The sequence below is a fragment of the Protopterus annectens genome, chromosome 16.part0 (assembly GCF_019279795.1).
Source record: "Protopterus annectens isolate FY-2018-M chromosome 16.part0, PAN1.0, whole genome shotgun sequence".
In the NCBI taxonomy this organism is placed as follows: domain Eukaryota; kingdom Metazoa; phylum Chordata; order Ceratodontiformes; family Protopteridae; genus Protopterus; species Protopterus annectens.
In genome coordinates, this window is record NC_056750.1 from 255147709 (window position 1) to 255162715 (window position 15007).

General features: G+C 37.9%; 1 protein-coding gene across 1 annotated transcript in view; it reads left to right on the plus strand.

The window, feature by feature from the left end:
• LOC122790396 (extracellular calcium-sensing receptor-like) overlaps positions 1 to 14712 on the plus strand; it is a 138222-nt gene extending 123510 nt beyond the window's left edge. Inside the window, exon 5 of the mRNA XM_044057917.1 lies at positions 13683 to 14712. Coding sequence (XP_043913852.1) covers positions 13683 to 14590 — 908 coding nt within the window. The 3' untranslated portion in view covers positions 14591 to 14712. The remainder of the gene's footprint in view (positions 1 to 13682) is intronic.
• The last annotated feature ends 295 nt before the right edge of the window (positions 14713 to 15007 follow it).

Sequence of the window (15007 nt, forward strand, 5' to 3'; positions counted from 1 at the left end):
ATACATGATCTAAAGTTTTACTACTATCTGGACAAATTATGCCCTCCTTATAGCCTCTGGCTTGTGCCCCTGGATATTTAGACCTGAAAATAACAGTAACACAATATTTACTTTTTTTTCTTATCATTATGTTGGTGCAAGTCCACCACAGGCTTTTTTCTTCAGATCCTGTTGTGTTAATGTTAGCATTTTCTCCTTACATTTTGATATTCAGTACAATATATCAGGCAGTTCCACTATGAATCACTGAGTATCCGCTGTCTCTTTTACATGGGTGCAGTAAGTACACATCTTTTTATCTGGAAATTTTTTGCCTTGTAAATTCACATTGTGGACATATGTCTTCTGGAATCTTTCTGATTTATACATTTATATTGAAAAATGTTTATGAGGAATTGGAAGGTGACTGATTTCATTCAGCTCCTCTAGAGATTTTGTGGCAGTTTAGTGGGTGGTAATCCCATTAAATGAGTTGTCATAGATTTATCTTCTCACCCTAGGCACAGGTTTAGTGGTATGTTCACTATTGCTGTCTCCTGTTTTTGTGGAATTTTTAGGGTAAGTAGTTTAGTAAATAATTTGACAGTTGTGATTACATCTTAAAAGTTATATTTTAATTATCAATTTACCTGAAACTGATTTCTGCTTACCTTTATGTAACCAAATATACTTAGCTATGATCTTTAACTAATGCTTCAAACTCAGTTTCCTTCTTAATTGTTATGCTTAAATTTGGGATTTGATGACACAACAGCTTACATTTCATCCCCTCTTTTTGTTTATGTTATAACTCCTTTATAAAAATGTCTGTTAACACATATCAGTTTCTTTAAATCATGGTCTCTTCTCATATCTTTTATGTTATTCTCATTATTGTCTTGCTTGTTTGTGACATATCCTTTGTCATTAATTCAGTTATTGTACCTCAAGTAGTACCCAACATTCAGTGGTACAATAACTTCTAAAAACGATTTCTGTAAATAACTTTCTATTGTTGATTGCATTATCGTGTTGGTCAGATAATACAGAAATAGTTTGGAATGCTTCAAAAATATTTTATATTTAATTATCATAATGGAAATATATTTCTGGTAAAGAAAAAAAACTTAATTTAAAGTAATAGTTAGCTTTAGGAATAATAAACAAAATATTTCTTAAACAGGAGAATAAAGTCACAAAGGAAATACGTTTCTGGTGGAGTTTTCAGTATTTTTCTAGAAGATTCCAGTACTATTTTACTTTATACTGTGTATCTGCATGGTTAACATATTTGCATCAAAATATATGAAACTGAAAGAAAAAGTTCAAAGAACCATGAAAATGATGGTTGCAAATGTTTAATTTACTATGAGAGATTACAGTTGTAAAATGTAATATTTCTTTATATAGATAAATTACTGATGTTATGATAGCTGTGCACACATTTCTTCAGGGCTGGTTTATGTTGGATATCTGTGGCAAAGCTAGCCATCTGGGAATGTGAATATTGGCTCTGGATGATTGGCACTGTTGATGTGACGCCCTGACCCCATGTGCAAAAATGTCAAAAGGGGTTGTGGGTGGGTGGATGGATGGATATGTAAGTACAGATGTTATAAAATGCATAGATATCTTATGGACAATGGCTTATATCACCAAGATTCAGTCTTTTAAAAGATTGCCATGATTTTTATAGAGACCAGTAAACATTTGGAATAGTTTGCCACGTACAATAAAATTAACAAAAATAATTTCAACATTTAAATACACCTCTCCCAGCTTTTTGTCATCTGCTGCACTGTAAGACTGTATTGGGAAGACAATCCTCTTAGAATGATTAAACTCCTGTTAGCCTCCCTTTTATGTCTTTTCACCTGTGTGGTACACACTGCAAAACCTACAACATCAACTCTCTTTTCCAACTTGCTTTTAAATCACTGACCAAGTTCCTAGTACTGTTCTATAAACATAATAGGAAAGGCCTGGCAAGACACACACAAAGAAAAAACAATGGGCTACAGTTTTGCCCCTTTGCTTCTTAATTTACCTACTCTTCTCCTAGATCAAAAAATGCAGGGAACACCAGAACTCTCCCTCTCAAATCTTCTTGCACTTGGAAGGCACAGGTAGTACCTAAATTAATTGATGCTTACTGACAATTTTAATTTGGGTCAGTGATTACAAGTGTTAGAGATGCAGATATTTACTTCAACTAGAAGTAAAGATCTCAAAATATAACATAGTTAGTACATACCCCACTACTTTCATTGAAAGTTTCACCTGAGGTACTAACTTGTTTACCCAGAATCCTCAATTTCTATCAGACATGCACTTCAAAACACCGTGCCACAGACACACAGAGTCACCAGGCACTAGTTACAATGAAACAAGTTAATGATAATGACTCAAATGAAAAATTCATCTTTAAAAGATAAAACAGAAAACACTGGAAAAGCCCTAACAACTGTTGATTTTATGATTAGACACTATAATACTGCAGCTCACAAAATTGAATAAGGTGAGAGTCACAGTGTTCTGCCTCCATGCAGCTAAGGCCATTATAGGGTTCTTGTAATGTTATTGACTTTGCAGTTGTGCATGTCAGAATCAATGCCACTGGACGTTCCACTCTCACAGTGATGAAGAGGAATATGGTTGATCTTGTGGATGCACTTACCAAGGCTGGTAAATAGGTTATAGCTGGTGAAATCCTTCCTTTGGTGAGGATGGCTCCTAGATATACAGAAAAGATTATTAGCGTCAACTATTGACTTAGATCATTGTGTTGATTCAAGAGGATTCAGTACCCCTGTACTTGGGAGGAAATATTTAATTCTCAGAAGAGCTGTAACTGGGGGGGGGGGGTGACGGGGTTAGCTGCCCTTTGGCAAGCTGCCAGGGGAAGAACAATCATTAGGTGCTGATGGTGCAGGAAGCCCTATATCAGCACTGATTTATGAAAATCAATACTGCATTTATAGCTTGTGCGAAGTACTTAGCATGAGGATATAAGGTGAGTGTGTCTTTGTTAGTAACCGTAGCAAGTTGCTTTTTTTACAAGTTTTTAGCAAACAACAGTTGCAGAAGTGGAGAAGAGCATTTTCTTTGGATCTTAAGCTTTGAGAAGAGCTTTTTCTCTTTTCTCTTTTCTGCTCCTCAACTTTGAGTTGAGGAGTGCCAGTCTGGGGAGCAGCACAGGTGCCAGATAAGTGATTCTGAGCCTCAGACCTGCTTTACAAAGCATGGGCTATACCTTACCTCTCCTCTAAAGAGTTTAGGGTACTGAATCCACTCTTCCTCCTCTACTACTCTTTTTAGGATGGATGAAATTAATCTTTTTCTTCTTCTTCTTTCGGCTTTTCCCGGTTAGGGGTCACCACAGTGGATCACCTGCCTGCTCATGATTGGCAGTGGAGTTTTACGGTGTTGAGTTGCCAGCCCGGCGCCCAACCTTCCACGAAAAGGCACACACATGCACGCATTCATGCCTGGGGCCAATTTAGAGTATCCAATCCACCTACAGCATGTCTTTGGGATGTGGGAGGAAACCAGAGTACCCGGAGGAAACCCACGCAACCACAGGGAGGACATTCAGACTCCGCACAGAAGGCACCCCAGTCGAGGATCAAACCGGAGAACAAGACGGATGAAATTAATAGAAATTCTATTTTAAAATCTACAGATTACAATAAGGTGGAGGTTGAAGTCATCAATGCCCACAGCATAAATAAAAACCTAACCTGTTGAGAGTCTTACATTGCCTTTGATGGAATCAGAGTATATGATACCTCAGAGACACGGTTCCCACACCTACCCTGCATTCCACAAGTACATTGTTACAGCTCTTTTCTGTCAATCCATCCCAGTGTCTCAGGAAAATATCAATTTTCATATGGCAGTCCTGTAAAAGTAGGGTTACAGAAGTAAATTGTAGGCATAAAGTACCCCACACTAAAGTTATAATAAATACCACAAACTACAGTTCTGTAGTATGTTATCACACGTTACCACACCATCCACATAATTACAAGACACTACCACTTATTTGATAAGCTTATAACTCTCTCCATACTGGAAATACTGTATTACATAATGACCTTAAATATCTCTTCATTGGGTGAGAGAACTATGCCTTAACTGATGCAAAATAACTAGATTCATAAACTAAAATAATCTAGAACAAATTGGGAAAATAATATTAAACATATTTTACATATCGTCTTGCAAGCATCTCTGCTTGCTGTACTAAGCTAAATACCTCTCCACGCTGTTTTCACCCTGGCCACAATGTTGTGGCATTCCTCATGTCATGAATAATAAATTCCCTATGTCACCCACTAGATTACCAACTGGTTCACAGATAGGATGCAGATAATCAAAATTGGGGAAGTTACCTCCACAAAGAGACCAGACACCAGTGGAGTCCCAAGGATTCTGTGCTGGGACCTCTCCTGTTTTGCATCTATTTTTCTGAAGTAAAAGCCAATACCAAAAGGCTCTGGCTGACTTAGTTTGCAGATGACTGCAAGCTAGGAGCAGTGATTGAATCCCCAAATGACTTAGCTAACCTGTAGGAAGTTTTGTCTCAAATAAATAAATGGTGTGAGAATCACACTTTGAAACTAAATGCCAAAAATGCATTATTGTATCCTTTTCGAAGTTATCTACCCCAGGGAACTACCACATTGACAACATGCCCCTAAGAGTTGACCCAGTTGTTATGGATTTGGGAACTTATGTGGACAGTGATGTAACTTTTGATCAACATGTGTCTATCTTTGTAAGAAAGTCCTTCTATTTTGCACAGCTTATAAACAAAGGGATTGTTTCCAGATCTGGGGATGTCATTGTTCCCCTTTACTCAGCCCTCATTAAGACAGTCATTGAATATAATGCCCCTTTGGCATGCACCTGTCCAGAGGCATGCAACAACTGGAATTCCCCCAGAGATACCTTATTAAAAGGGTACAAAGACTAAGCAACACGTTCTAGAGAGACCAATAATACTGAGAAATCTTTCTGCAATAAATCTAAATGGTGGACCTAAACAATCATCAAATTATTAAACAAAAGGAAAAGAGCATACAGAGTTTTCAAATTTTACCCAATCCAATGCAACAATATTTAGGTCAACTCCATCCAAAAAAAAAAAAAGAACTCAATAAAATAGTCAAAAGAAGCAAATTTTCATTTGAGGTAAAACTTGCAATCAAGACAGGTGACAGAAATAAGGCTTTTTACAGCTATATCCAAAAAATAAAAGGAATGAAACAAAATATAGTGTGCCGAAACAAAACATCACTAGAAGCAACAGGTATAGTTAGCACACTATTATACAAACTTTGAGCAAATTTCAGGTTACAAAAGGGAACCCCCACCTCCACTTCTTCCTTCCACTATGATCACCTCAGTTTTCAATAAGGTCAGAAATACCCCCTCCATGTGAGGAAATCATGCTCCAGATGAGATTTCAATAGGCATAATTTGTACAATCAAACACAGTCCACTGTACTCCTTTATATACATTGTTAGTACAGCATTAACACTGGTTATGTCCTTGGTATCTAGAAGCAGCTATTATGGCCCTAATCCACAAGGAGGCTCTTCCATGGACCCTAATAATAATAATAAATAATAATAATAATAATAATAATAATAATAATAATAATAATGCACCAGTCAGCCCCACAAGCATATCATGCTAGATGATGGCAAGAATCTAAATGGAACTTATTCAGAACGACAAAGGAAATCTTCTACTATGTGACCTAATGGCTGTGTCAAAGGTTAATCTTCTATGTTGTGATCAATAGCCCTTGAGTTTCCAATCAAGTATACAGCCCAGTGAAACACAATGCAATGTCTGGAATGTCATAGGAAATTTACTCCTGGGTGAATAGGAGACATTATGGAAAATTATATTCCATATGCCTAATTGGATAATTAATTAAGAATACATTGTAGTGTATCATCATAAAACATGAACTATAATGGTTTTAGGTTAACACTGTTTACTTATATCAAGCAAGTCAAATTGGTGGGGTATATAGTTATCTTGCCATGGATGGTGCAGGGATATATGCATATGTTTCATAGGTGTATACTAGGCTAACAACCAGTGGGGCATTTATAAGCCTAGCCATGCACCCCAAATGTGTCCAACACATTTGTTGAGCATTAGAGTTTATTTTAAGGGATATATATAAGCTAGAGTATGATTTACAGACTGCCTCTGACCATTAGAGACATAGGTGCTAGACCTGGGATGACTTTCCAGTTTCCTATCTACTAATCCAGGTTATGCTTGAACTGAGTTAGGGAAGAACTCTGCTTCACATGGATGGGAAGCCTGTTCCAGAGGAGGGAAATTCTCTGAGACACATACCTGTCCCTACAGCATGTCCTATTTATGTCACAAGCAAAGTTCTAGTCCCTAGATTGATGCTATTGGTTTTGCAGATGTGCAAAAGGTCCATCAGAGTGGGATCCTAAAGTGCCTTGTATGCTAGTCACAGATTGCCTCTCAACAATCTGTAAAAAAATGAGTATAGAGATAGGGCTTTGAGGCAACCTTCATAGGATATGTTGTTTACATCCTGTAGTCTTGTTGTGAGAAACCTCTGTGGAGGTTCCAGTTGCTGCAGATGCATGGTCAGGTACATACTGAAGGGGACATTGTACTCAATGATGGATCTAGTGGGCCAAATACAGAGAAACAATGACCTCTGAAACTAGATGCCATGCCCTTGCTTATAAGTTGAGCAACATAGAATGATTTCTGTTCTACTTGACACATGTTGGTAGAAAGTCAGGTTACTATCCTCATATGTTCCCAAATCCCTAAATACTGGGTCCATTCTTGGGGTGTATTATCAATTAGTTAGTTTCTTTGGGTGTCTTATTTTCCAAAGGGTACTATTATGCATTTCTTGGTATTGAGTTTTAATCTGTGGCATTGGCACCAGTCATTTGTCTGAAGTAGTCCTTCCAGTAGGATCTTAATGTCTTAGGAGGGGGGTCTATTGCTGGCTCCTAGTTTGACGTCATCTGCAAACTTGGACAGTCAAAGGCCTTTGATGTTGACTTTGACTTTCAAGATGTAAGTGCCTAAAAGCAGCAGGCCCAGTACAGAGCCTTGAAGGATACTACTAGTGACCAGCCTCTTTGTGGAGGTGGTCTCATTAGTTCATAAATACGTACTAGGCTATTGCCCTTGTGAGACATTTTAGACATAACCAGTTTCCCTCAAAGGTGAGAATCAAACCCCGTGCCTTGTGACTATGAGGTAAACACCTTAACCATTATGCCACCACCAATATTAAAGGTACTTGTAATATATCCCAAACAACATCCAACCAAAGGGTAAATAGTCTACATAGACAAACATTGAGAAAAAAAACTGCAAAAGAGACTCAGCCAAGCAAAAGTCTTCACTATGTAATACCTTAAACCTCCTGTAGTTGAGGCCCATGGAATATATGTAAGTGACCCATTAAGGGCATAGCAGTGCTCCAGCTACATGTCTTTTGAATGCACATGACTTTATACTTTTTAAGTCTTTATGGATGCATTCAAGCCAGTAAAGTCACTCCCAGCTGTAGAGATGCCATATTTCAGACTTTTTGTACCCTCATCAATACAAGCATAAATTGATTGTTTCTAGTCTCCCCTATCCCAACTTTCTGAGTCCCATCTGAGACCTAGCTGGCTATTCAGCACATAACATAGGAGTAAATACATAATTCCGTGAGTTTGTTTACATTGCCCAAGTAGGGTACTGTATTAAATGCCTTAGCCAGGTCAAGGTAGGCATTATGCACCATTTTGCCCTCATCCAATGTCTTAGTGACTTTTTCAGAGAAATCCATCAGGTTTAGTAGACATGATCTGCCTTTGATAAAGTCAGACTGGGTTGGATACAGTTTCTAAAGATTTCCTAAGTCATTATTAATGATATCCATGGTAATTCTTTCCATGGCTTTGCATATGAGACCAATAAGACTTAATGGGTTTGTAGATTCCAGGGTACATTGATGGACTACTCTTGTGCAGAGGGATGACTATAGCAGTCCTCCATTCATGTAGCACAAAGCCCATCTGAAGGCTATGGTTAATTGGTGATTGCAGAGGTCCAGATAGGTCATGCTTCATGCTATTTAGAAGGCATTCTGGGATATTACTGGGGTCCATCAATGCGGTGCTCTTAACCTTAGAGAGCCCATTCATAGATGAAGGGGTTATGTTTGATGGTATTACTTGGAGAGGTTAGGAGGAGGTAAAATTGGAGCTGAATTTGTCAGCCAGCAGATTTGCCATATCTTCTGGTTCTCTGTAAGTTGCTCCATTAACAATGAGCCATGTGGTTGTTCTTGGCTTGGGAAGCTATATTTACTTCATAATTGGCTTTGGTAGACTTAATTTTCCCTCTTAGTTGTTTGTTTGGCATGCTGAGAAAGTTTTTTATCTTTCTGGGCATAGTATTTCTCCTGAATTTATCCATGACTTTTTTCTTTTGTTGTACAGTCTATTTATGTTTGGATTCCACCAGGGTAGTTTTTTTGTCTTTGTTTTAGACTTGTTTCTGGTAGGCATGGCTGTCACTGTGCATCTATTAACATGTTTTTACAGTGTTTTTGTGTACAATTCTGTATAGGCAACTGTGCTTTCCAGGTTTTTAGGGGATTGAAATTTTGTCCGGTATATACATAATAATTTGTAGTTTGCCTTAGAGTAGTTCTAAACTATTACAGGATTTGTTGGGATCACAGCATTCATTTTTATTTCAAAGGGCACAGCTTATTGGTCTGACCTTACCAGAGAAAACTACATGGGTGGGTGGGGGGGGGGGGGTGTCAACGTTCTCCCATTTTTGTGAGTACCAGATCCAGTATGTTTGCACTCCAGTGGATATATGAACTAACTAGTCCAGGGTGTTTGTGTTTACAAAGTCCAGGAATCTGTGTGACTGCATGTTTGGGTCATGTAAGATTCCCAGTTTATAGACAGGCAGTTAAAGTCCCCAATGACTAAGGCATTGGATAGAAAGGTGAGTGTCTCCAGTAGGTAAGTATGAGCTGTGGGTTTTGTGGGTCACAGAGGGTGTAATTAAGACATGAAGAAGCTCAAACGCATTATCCTCTTTGACCATCCTTGAAGTATGTTCATTTTTGGATGCAGATCAAGACACTGCCACCTTTAATCACTGCCTATGCAGTATCTAGTCTAAATATGTGGAAGGCATTGTATCCCTGCACTGCTGGAGTGCCCTCTGCAGCTTTAAACTATGTCTCGGTAACTGCACAGATGTGTGCATTCTCCAAGGTGAGGAGAGCTTGGAGGGAGTGGAGTTTCCTGTTTAGGCTCCTAACACCTTTAGATTGCCTTGTGTTTATTTTGCTAAGCTGGAAGGTTGCCAGCTTGGTATTGGAGGACAATGTTTTAATCAATATTCGAAAGCTTAGTTGGGACAGGTGAAAACCATTATTTTATCCCTTTGATTGACACAAAATGCTAAACCAATTATTAAAGTCAGTCATCTTCTGTTCTTATAGTGACATCATCATGCTGTACAGTGCTAGGTTCATCCCAGCCTGGGACATATGGCGTAAGAGCTCCATAGTGTCTTTCTTCATATAGTCTGGGGAGGTACATCTCAAGTGATTTACACCCACATGAACTATGACTGACTCAAACTGGTATTTGGGATTCAATGACCTGAGTGACTTGGCAGATCCTGCCCGTGACAGGCAACTGACCATGATTTTCTCCTTGCTTAGCCTGGTTAGCAGGATATCTGCAGGTCTCAAAATGGAGACTCACACAGCTAGAGTACTGGGCATTTGTAGTTAACACTCCATGGGATGTGGTTGTATGTGTGATGTTGGGTGTTGTTTCAATAGAATGCTTTTGGGTTTGCTGAGGATAACTGATGTGGGTTGAGTGTCTGGGAGGTCTTTGGGGTTTAGGAGGATTGTTTTTTTTGCCTCAGCATAAGTTGGTCTATGTGTTGGGTGCATACTATGCATGATCGATATAGAGAGTGTGTGTGTGTTACTGACAACCTGATTATTTTGAGTGTTTGTATGTGAGACTCTTGCCTCTAGTGACACTGTGTAATTACATCTCTCACATATTGTATCTGTTTCTCTAACGATAGTTAGTTGGTTGTCAGTGAACGCAAGACAGTTATTATTGTCTCAGGATGCTCATAGCCACCAGACTGACGACAGAGAAATTGGAAGAGTGCCTATATATGTTGTCAGGTCCTTCTAGGTTAACTATAAGGGTGTGATATAAGAGGGATTAATAGCGGGCTAGCCTGGGTGCTTTTCAGGTTAGAAGCAAAAACTAGGCTATGTAGGAATATATTCATGGATCAGTGCTCCTCAGTTTACAAACTAATTGCTCTTTGTACAACTGAGTTTCTGGGTACAGTTTCAGAGGTTGTTTTATATGGAAAATTTTGTTTCTAAGTGACTGCATGTATATAAGGCCCTCCTAAGCATCACTAGCCCTCTGGGCAATAAAACAGCCTCACTTTAAGCTTTCCTGTGTATTTCCCAACTTAAACAGGCCAGGCTATCTCCTACTGCCACCATATGGGTAATCCCAAGTAAAAACTCACAAAGGATACCTAAATGTTAAACAGCTGACAGAAACCAATTCAAGAAGTAGTGAAAATAACACTTTTATAGCTATTTTCAAGCAATTAATCCAGCAGGAACTACACTGGAAAACAAATGTACTTTACAGTCTTAAAATGCAGATAAATACAATAAATAAATAATTATATATATAAAACAGCAATTCGACACAGTTGATGAGATATGGGACTAATGGAGGCAGAACCCTTTGAGAAGAACCCAAATACTGCTACTGCTGTATTAAACATCAAGATGATAGACTCTTGGCCAGTTAGTTACTGTTGCAGAACATGTGCATTTCGTCAAAATGAATGCAGCTCTTACATTCCATTTTATTGCAGATGAAAAGATCACTGGTGGCTAGTAGTGGTTCTACTCCTATTTTTCAGATAAACTTCATGATTTTATGTGAAAAATAAGACTTGCAGGAAACACGCCATCACAGCCAGTACTGTCCCCCTTCCAGCTGTGTAGCAGTGCTGGGCTTACAAGCTTACCTTACTGATGTCCATCTGGGGGTGGGAGTTTGAAGTCTTGCTTCCGCTTAGTACACTTTCACTTTAATAAACTTAATTGATGAAAAAAGTTGGTGACATACCCATTACCTAAAAAATAGCAAATAATATGGGAAAGGGAGTGTCATATTTATCGTTATTCTTTATTCTATGTTTGTGACTTTGCTTGTTGCCAGTAAGGGGTAGTAGTTCACTTATAACGCTAGCTCCCACTATGCCCATTATACAGACAAATCAAATGCAAACAGTACTGATATTTAATGACTATAGTTGCATTCATTAAATATTAGACTAGTACAAGTGTGTGGTGTTTGTCTTTGCTTGTATAATGTTTCACATTTGTAAGGGTACAAGCATCAATGACAGTACGGTATCGGCATCTGAAGGCACCTATTCCAACCTTACATCATCACAATGCTAAGTGTTATGACATAGGTTAATGCAAGCATCCATCCAGTCAGTGTAAATAAGGGGATTAAATCGCTTACTCATGGATTGGCATGTTTTTAATTAGTTTCCATCGGTGTATGCACAAAGGCAGCACTGAAGTAACAACTTGGCCAGTTAAGCCTTTTTTGCTGCACATGATCTTTAAAAAGTGGATATTTCCTCTAAAAGCTAGCCCACAATATAAAAATGCACAGAATTTGCTATAAGCCCAACATTTACGCCACTGAGACTCAAGACGGAAGACTGTAGCACCAATTAAGTTAAAGAGAAGAGCAAACAACCTTTTCATGAAAATAGGCAATAAATCAGTAAACAACAAAACACCTGCGTAAATGAACAGATGACAGCAAGTGTTGATAGAAAATGCAGTAAAATATATAGAAAAAAGTTAGTTCTCAGCAGTCAAGCAGATGAGATGAGAATAGAAGTTTCCAGAGAGAATTTGTAGTGTAGGAGCTTACTCAAGCAATACTGATTGGTTGTGTGGACACTCAGTATTATGGATCTATGGAAAACAGTGGGAGGGAAGAAGTACTTAAATAGCTTATTCCACTGACAATAGCAATGAATGAGGAGAGGGAAGGGCATTGATAATCTGATTACTATAAGGGACAGAACAATAACGCTGGCTGTTTAAAATCACAATTGCAAAAAAGATAGAATATTGGAGAAAAGTACAAACTAGGCACCCAGGCCTGTAAAGCACAAGCCACACCGTCACTGAAGCTGTCTTTGATCCTGAGACCTAGAACTAGTTTTAACAAAGCTGAATTATCTAAAGTAATAAAATATTTTCTTAGAAAAAGCCAAATAATTTACTTTAAATAATTCACTTTTACAATAACACGGAGATTAATCAAATGCAACACAATTCTTACTTTTCTAGTGTAGAGATGCTCAGAAGCTAGAGTTATTTGTTTACATATGTAAGCAGGAAGTGCTCTCACACCAAACCTCAATGATCTCCTTACATTAATTCTTGGACCTCAATATTTCAAACACTGATTTTTATTCTTCAGTATTTGAATATTTTCATTGAGTTTCACAATGAGTACAGCTGTTAACAATATATTTTTTCATTTTTCAGTCCACCATTTTATGAGCTCGTACATTATCACAGGCATTTTCAACTTCACATAAATAATACAGTTGCACTGAATGCTATTATTTATGACAGAGAAAGCTAATTTACTGACATGTCTTAACATTTTTTAATAAATTAGTAATGTAAAGCACATTCCCTGGAGTGTCAGATTATTATGTTTCCCTGGCGAATGGTTGAAGATATTGGCTTTTCTTGACCATAGCTGTACAGGCATAATTATAACCCAACACTTCCAAAGTTTCACTTCGACTTACGTGTGTAAAATGAAATGCAGAACAGGGGCATAAAGTGTCTTTTCCAAAATAAAATGAAAGACTTGTGATGAGAATATGATACAAAGGGTGTTTCGTTGACATACTAGTACTCACACCAGAGCCATACAAATATCATTCATTTTAGTAAATAAGTGGATGATGGCTTTGAATATGTGCAGTGCTTCATCAACAGCAAATAGACTCACAGCTGCATAGCAGAAAAAACATGTCTGTACTTCATGTATGTTACACGCACACACACACACACACACACACACACACACACACACACACACACACACACACACACACACACACACACACTCTCTCGCATTGTTTAGTTATTGGAGAATATAAGGCAGTTTAGTACAGCCTGAGATGTAAGTAATGATATAAATTTGCACTATGAAGTGTGATCCTTACTAAACTACATTGTAACGTAATTATAAAGCTATGTCACTATGTCACACTGTTAGGGATGCTGGTGATTAAAGCATTTCTGCATCCATCAGGCCTTGTGCAACTGTTAGCTAGAATACATGTGGAAGCAGCTCATTGTAAGCTATGATGGGAGAGTAACTATAACAACAAATATCAATACAAATTCTTATAAATATAACATTTGGCACTATAATCATGCAATGTTGCACATAGGCAGCACATTAAAACAGGGTAAATTATGTACATTTTGTTAATCTAGGTTACTTTTTGACAGGAATGTTCTTTCTTCATGTAGATGCTACAAACTGCATATCTTGTCCTGAAGATTACTGGTCGGATGCTGCCCATGAGAAATGTGTGCCAAAAATCACTGAGTTCTTGTCATATGAAGAGCCTTTGGGCACGGCACTGACTGCCTTCGCTATATTATTTTCACTGGTTACTGTTTCAGTGATTGGAACATTCCTCCACTTCCGTGAAACACCAATAGTTAAAGCTAACAATCGTGAACTCAGTTACTTACTGCTTCTTTCGTTATTGATGTGCTTTTTGTGTTCCCTTCTGTTTGTTGGTCAGCCTCAAACTCTGAGCTGCATGCTCCGCCAGGCAGCATTTGGAATTGTGTTCTCCTTATGTCTATCTTCTATCCTTGCAAAGACATTTATTGTTATAATTGCATTCAGAGCCACAAAGCCTGGTAGCAGTTTGAAGAGGTGGGTGGGATCCAGGGTACCATATTCAGTTGTGACCATCTGTTCTTCACTCCAGGTTTTGATTTGCATGTTTTGGGTGAGAACCTTTCCTCCTTTCAGTGAATGGAACAGGACAGTAGAAGAAGGAAAAATCCTTATTCAGTGTAATGAAGGGTCAGCAGTAAGTTTCTGGTTCATATTGGGGTACCTTGGGATTTTGGGAAGCATCAGCCTCATCCTGGCATTCTTTGCCAGGAAACTTCCGGACAGCTTTAATGAAGCTAAGTTTATCACATTTAGTATGCTGGTTTTTGCCAGTGTGTGGCTGTCTTTTATCCCTGCGTACCTAAGCACAAAAGGAAAGGCCATGGTAGCTGTGGAAATATTTGCAATCCTGTGTTCTACAGCGGGTATACTTTTCTGTATATTTTCTCCAAAGTGTTATATTATTTTACTGAAGCCTGGAAGAAATACCCGTCACTATCTGATGGGAAAGGAAAACTCCATTTAAATGGGTAAATTGAACTCTGAATAACTGATTGAGTGTTATTATATTAGATATGTATCTAAACTGATGCATAAGCTTTGATCAAAAGCAGTTAATTGCCTAATTATAAATAAAAAACAAATAAGCATGAAGAGAGGGTGATGTTTACATTTGTTCACTCAATTCTTTTAAAATTTTATAACTGAAGATATATCTCAAATGTATAAGGTATGCATGTCAGTGTAATGAAGTATGAAAATGCATTTATCTTTATTTTGTATTAAAATGAATTTCATACAGCTTACCTATCACATGTTCATTTATTTTGCTTACATTGCCATATCTCTAACAAGCATATAGAAATAAATTAATTGAATTAGATGCTGTTATAAAATTAAAATAATCTGTGGTTTTACTTTAAAGTTAATTCACTGTATACAT